Below are 6,825 nucleotides of genomic sequence, written 5' to 3'. Positions count from 1 at the left end.
TCTTTTTTCTTTTGTTTGCATGCTAAACGTTCATTTGACGTTTGCTTAACCCTGTCCAAACAGAAATCCTGAACTTCCAGGCTAAACATGCTCCTTTCACAGTCTTCTCCATCTTATTGTAAAGGTCAGGAAGCTTGTTCAAGCCAGAAACCTTGGTGCCAACTTCTCACCCTTCATAGTAGCATACACGATTCTGTGTGATTTCTGAGGTTTCTACCTCAGAAAATATCCATCATCCTAGGAATTCTACCTTCTTTGCTACCACTCTGATGTAAGCCACAAGCACCTCCCACCTGGATTATTGATGTACTCACTTAATTGATCTCTTCCTGCTTCTCTGCCGTCATTTTAATATACTTTATTCAACAATAATTTAAACAGCGATTAAACAACAATAATTTCCCGCAGCAGTCCCCGATGTCCTTTTAAGTATAGAGCGTGTCTGTCCTCTTCTCAAAAATCTCCCCTGTCTTCTCATCTCCCTCAGAAGATGAAAATGAAGTAGGACCTTAGGGGACTGGCCCCATTACCCCTCTCTTCTACTCTGCTCTCCTGCTCCCTCTTCTCCAGTCTGTCTCCTTGTGGTTCCTCAGTGAGCCCGTTCCAGACCTTTACAGTCTCTATTCCTTTTGCCCAGAAACTTTTACCACAGATATCCCAGTGGCTAGCTTTCTCATTCCCTTAAACCTTTAATCCCATGGCACCTTATTGAGGCCTACTCTGAGTACTCTATTGAAAATTAAAACCCCTTCTCAGTTTTTGTTTTTTTTTTTCCTTTTCATTTGGCATCATATAAAGACTTCCCAGTGGCGCTAGTGGTAAAGGACCCACCTGTTAATGCAGGAGACATAAGAGACTCGGGTTCTGTCCCTGAGTTGGGAAGATCCCCTGGAGAAAGAATGGCAATCCACTCTAGTATCCTTGCCTGGAATATCCCATGGACAGAGGAGCCTGGTGGGCTACAGTCCATGGGGTCACAAAAGAGTCAGACATGACTGTAGCAACTTAACACAGCACAATGTACTGTAGAGTAAATGCTTATTACCCATCTTCATCTGTTAGAATATAAGCACTCTTGCCTGGAAAATCCCATGGACAGAGGAGCATGGTAGGCTCCTACAGTCCATGGGGTCACAAAGAGTTGGACACGACTGAGCGACTTCACTCACTCCATGAATTCAGTTAATTTTTTTTCTTATTTTCCTAATGCTTTATCTCCAGGGACCTGGATCAATATCCAGTACAAAATAGAGATTCAGTAAATATTCATAAATGAATAATATTTTGGTTTTTAAAAAATATGTCCAAAATGTTTCAAATTACTTACCATTAAGTTAAATTGATTTTTGAGGATGGTATTAATATATTGTGTTTGATTTATGGCATATTAGCAAACATCCCAGTTTGAGAAGGGCAAACTGGTATAACCTATTAGGTATAACCTATTAGGTCTAGAAGGTATCACAGGCTTTTGTTCATAATGATGGTATTGGGTTGTCCAAAAACGGACAACCACTTTTGATCTAGGTAAATGGTTATCTACAATACTTTACTGCAGAAAGCATGGGAGTGAATAATGTATTTTGGGAAGATTATAAGCATATTAAGGATACTATGCTTAGTAACATGACTGTCATCATGAAAAGCTTAGCTGTGTTCTCAGACCTCTTATTTCCACTTCCTCTCCTTTGGTTGCCTTTCACTGCTGTTTTGAAATTGAGCTTAAATAAAACTCTGCACATTTCTTTTTTATAAATGTGACAAAAGAATAACTTCTGCCTTGCAATAATCATCACTACATTTTCTTTGATCACTTATTATTGATAGAATTAGGCATCTTTTGATTTTTAATCTGTACAGAAACTCTTAGATACGACCATCTCCGGTTTTCAGATGAAGAAACCGAAGTCCAGAGAAATTGAGTTGTTGACGCTAGTCACAGTTGGCTTGTGGAAGAACCCAAAGTCTTCTTGGAAAATGTATTTTTACTATGCACTCATTGCTCCACCAAAACTGTTCTTAAGTCACCCAGAGGCCTTTTGGTTTTCAAATTGAGCACACCATCAGTATTTATGTGATCTCTCAGGGAGTTTTATACCAAATCTATACCCCATTCTAGAAATCTCTGCTATGCTACTCTCCTGGTTTTCTTAGCTTCCATGACTTATCAGTACTCTTTTTAAAGTTTCTTTTTTTTCCTCTTCATTCCTCACAGTCTTTATATTCCTAAAAGGCAGGCCCATATTTCTTGTTGCTTCAGCCAACTATTCATATATGAATATGTGAGAATGCTCATATGTGAGGATTCTTTACCGAAACTTCTATCCTAATCTCCAGACTGTATATTTAGCTACTTAGTGCCAGCTTCCCCAGATGGTGCTAGAGGTAGATATTTCACATTTAACTTTAACCAGAGCTGAACATGTGGCAACCCACTCCAGTATTCTTGCCAGAAAAATCCTGTGGACAGAGGAGCCTGGCAGAGTATAGTCTGTAGGGTTGCAAACTTCTGAGCAAGCACGCATGCAGAACTGGACATATTATTTCCTCTATCATCTACATAATTACCCAAGCCAAAAAAGTTAGGAATCAGCTTGTTTTCCTCAGTTTCCCATCTTTCTAATGTTGTGGTTTCCCTCCCAAATCTTTGAAGCTGTTTCTTCTCCATTCCCTGACTGAATGCTTTCTTAAGACTTTCCTTTATAGATTATTATAAAGTTTTCAAACTGATTTCTTTCCTTAATATGCACCCCTTCAAGTTTTATCCAGAGGAATCCAGTTAACCAAATAAGATCACTTACCACCTTTCCTTAAATCATGCAGTGGCTCCCCTGTACCTTTTAGTATGAAACTTGAATTTCCCATTGTAGTATATGAAGGGCATGATGACTTGGCCCGCCTACCTCTCCAACTTCATATTTTACTGCTTAATGAAGTATCCTAGGGTCCAGCCATACCAAACTCCTGGCCTTAGCCTAACCCACGCTTTCCCATGCTAATCCTGCTGCCTGGAATTCCCTTTGGGGTTTATTCTCATTCCTCCCAACTACCCACCCACTCAAATCTGTCTTCAAACTTCAGACTCTTTAGACTTCCCTCCTTGATGCTTCTCCTCTGGGCCCCATTGACACTGCTAACACTTCTTGTAACATTTATACTGAGTGTAAGTAGTTATATCCCCCATTAGATTGAGAAGCTTGAAAACAAAGATTTTCTCTTCTCTGTAGCTCCCATCACTTAGTGCAAAGCCTGACATATATCTTTATTAAGTGTATGAATGAATGAAAAGAAATGACTGGTCTTTCTAGAAAAGAGAATGACATGAACAATGAATTGAATTAGAGAAACAGGGATATATGACATGGATTTGGAGTCAGACATGGGTTCAAGAACTAACTTTCACTTACTACTTTCATGAAATAGAGATGCCAGCCCTGGGTTCAAGAACTTTCACTTACTACTTTCATGAAATAGAGATGCCAGCCCTGCCTTAGTCACTGTGAAGATCAAGTGAAATATATAAGTCACCTAGCATGGGCAAGAAATTCATTCCTTTGTAATACTGAATACCAATTTCTGGGGTATGCTAGTAATTAGTTATATATTAATAAATAAAATGAACATTACCTCTGAATTCATGGAGCTTATAGTCTAATAAGCAGCTAAACAAATAAATATATGATTACAAACACATTGTGCAGTGATGAAAGATAATTAGGTTGAGAGTAGGTGGACCTACCTAGATGTGATCAAAGAAGGCCGCAGAGAAGAGACTGCCAATATGGAGCCTAAGACACAGGAGGACTTCTTTCTTCTTACCCTTTGTAGCATCTGAATTTCATACCACATGAATCTAGTCTTTACTCCCAAGTTAATTATATTGCCCTTTTAAAATAAAAGTATGTAAGGGAGCAGGAGAGTAATTGATAGGAGAATATTTAAATCTACTTGTTTTGATGAATTAGAAGGAAAGGCCACTGGCCTGCTGAGAATGAGTGAGGTAGAAATCAGATAAATTATGGGGAAAGCTAAAGTTGTGAAATAGTCACTCAGGGAGATGAGCAAAGGCAAGTGAAAGGATAAATAGCAGTTTGAAGGCACAGTGAAAAGGGGTCCCCTAAATTTATATTCACACCAGTCTGCTCAGTTACTCGGTTCTCCACAGCTATATTCAGCAGTGCTGGTATACAAGAAAAATTGTGAGGTTTGTCTCTAGCTACAGCTCTCCAGGATGGAGTAGCAGAAGAATAGGGGACTGAGCAAATAAAAGTTCTGCCTCAAGAGTAGTTAGGTGGCAAACCACAGGGTTCACCTTAGTAGGGAATGAACTATCATCAGGCAAGTCTGATGGACTCAAAAATTGCGGCAGAGTCATGGAAGAACATGTTACATAAAAGGTAGTGAATAGACCATCTTTGAATGCAATACAAATTATTTCAGGACTTTTTTTTTTTTACTTCTACCAAAGAATGTTGCATAAATATTTACTAGTAAAGAAATACAGATTGAGAAAAATATTTTAAATTGAAAAATATTTTTCATAATACATTTGATTCCTGAGTATGTTTACATGAATTTTTATGAAAAAGTACACTTTTTGCACCTTTTTGTAAATTTCACTTAGAAAATATTAATGTCAGAAAAAAATAATCCTGTAATTTTTAATTAATATTTAGAGGTGGAGAAAGACTAAAATATCAATGTCTTGACCTTGGAGTTTTCCTTTATTACAGTGTAATAAGTTGCCAGCATTTCCTATGTTAGAGCAAAGTGTGATGTATAAGCTTATAGATGTCATCACTAAAGCTACTGTAAAATTTTAATGAGAATTTTCCATATTTTAGGAATAAAATATGAACAAACCCATAACAGCATCAACATACGTGCGCTGCCTCAGTCTTGGACTAATTAGAAAGCTGTCCGATTTTATTGATCCTCAAGAAGGATGGAAGAAGTTAGCAGTCGCTATTAAAAAACCATCTGGTGATGATAGATACAATCAGTTTCACATAAGGTAACATAAAAATCTTTCTCTTTTTAAATTCTTACATCACAATTTAGAATGATTAATAGGTACAAATACTGTCTAATGCTGCAGTTCAGAAAATAAACCTCTCTCTAAGGGAGGTATAGTAATAAATCCCCCCTCTTTTTTTTTTTTTTTGTGCAACTTTTGCTTCATTCTCCAATATATCAGCCAGGTCAATACTGTGATCTTGCAAATAAGTTTTTACAGTTAAATTCATGTATGAGTCTCTAATTCACTTAAATGGTATATTTGGGGAATTCTTCAAATTAATGTTTTAAAGTTGCTTGTACATGTGTACATCTGTAAATCGACTTCTTAGTTCTTACCCTGGATTTTTCAACAGTATCTTCAGAAAAATTCCATTCTATTTGTCTCTACTTAATTCAGTGTGAGATATAAGTACAAATTTTGTTTTTTTCAGTTATTTCAGCCCAAACTCATGTCAAAATATGTCTCTGGAAGCAAAGGGAAATAAATTTATTTGTGACTTTCAGCATTACCTTGAAAAAAAATCTGAAACCTTAGTTTTCGTATTAGTCCTTCCAGGAAATGTTTTCTCATGTGAAGGATGAGCATCCTAAATTATTTGGAGGAAGCTTAAATTTAAACCTCAAAAACCATTTTTGTAGACAGTTTGTTGATATTAACTTAAAGACCTTGGGAGAAGGGACTTCCGTGGTGGTCCAGTGGTTAAGAATCTGCCTTCCAAAGCAGGGGACGTGGGTTTGATCCCTGGTTGGGGAACTAAGATCACACATACCAGGCATGGGTAGTTAAGCACGTGTGCGGCAACTACTAAGCTCATGTGCTCTAGAGCCCGTTTACTGCAACTGGAGAAGCCTGAGCCCCGCGATACAGCACAGCCAAAAAACAAAAAAACGCTGAAAGCACAGTTGAGGGAATGAGGAGAAAAGACTCTTCTTTACAGAATAATGGCAGCAAATATTGAAAGAATAAGAGAATTAAAAAATTACCAATTTACAACTACCAGTGAGTAATTGATTATGGAGGGCTCATCAGCGAGTGCTGAAACCCCAAGGCAAAAGGGTGTTGATGAACAAGATACCCACACGATTTCAAAGTATATTCCACAGATGATTTATGAATTGCAAAGGGGAAAGGTGCTTTTGCAGAGAAAAAATCTGCAATACACCTCCTTAACCAAGTAATCCAGCTGGTGTCATCAGTATTGGTACAGACTGCCATTATGTGCCCCCGATGTGATGCAGTGTAAAGGACACATTGTCATCTAAGTAATGTTCTTACCAACAGTTTTTCATCTGAATTTAATCATGAGAGATTCGTCAGACAAATCTAGACTGTGAGAGTTCTACTACACATCTGGTCTAAGTTCTGTAAAGTGAGCACACAGACACAGGGATAAAGAGGGAGAGGGCGAAAGCATAAACACAGTTAAACATTACCTGGTCATTCGGTGAATCTAGGTGGTTGCTCATGGTATTTTCCTTTCAACTTTTCTGTAGGTTTGAAATTTTTTGAAATAAACAAATTTTCAGGAAAAAACAGGGAGAGCTAAGTTTTCTAGGTTTTTAAATATTACTTTCAAAACTATCACTGCAGCAGCAGCGTAATACAATAAGGGTGATGGAAGTTAGTTACGAGAATAAATCAGGCAACCAAAATTGTTAAGAGGCATGGACATGAAAATCCCCAATAAAATGAGTGGCATTGTGAAAAAAAAAAAAAAAACAAAACTATTGATAGTTTTTTTCTTTTTTATTTATGTTTTTTTAATTTTTACAATGTTGTGTTGGTTTCTGCCATACAATGCAAAT

At 37.3% G+C, this 6,825-nt stretch overlaps 1 protein-coding gene across 3 annotated transcripts in view; it reads left to right on the top strand.

Moving 5' to 3' along the window:
• The window catches only part of IRAK4 (interleukin-1 receptor-associated kinase 4), a 29,913-nt gene that overhangs the window by 1,080 nt on the left and 22,008 nt on the right, over positions 1 to 6,825 (top strand). For all 3 annotated transcript variants that reach the window (XR_827122.1, XM_010860745.1, XM_010860746.1), the window contains exon 2: positions 4,845 to 5,014. Coding sequence is in view for 2 of the 3 variants with exons in the window: in XM_010860745.1 (XP_010859047.1) it covers positions 4,854 to 5,014 (161 nt within the window). In the remaining variant the exon portion in view is untranslated. The remainder of the gene's footprint in view (positions 1 to 4,844; positions 5,015 to 6,825) is intronic.

Source organism: Bison bison, unplaced genomic scaffold (assembly GCF_000754665.1).
Source record: "Bison bison bison isolate TAMUID 2011002044 unplaced genomic scaffold, Bison_UMD1.0 scf7180017864470, whole genome shotgun sequence".
NCBI classification, from domain to species: domain Eukaryota; kingdom Metazoa; phylum Chordata; class Mammalia; order Artiodactyla; family Bovidae; genus Bison; species Bison bison.
Note: the sequence above shows the minus strand (reverse complement) of the source record. Positions and strands in the feature narration are given on the sequence as shown.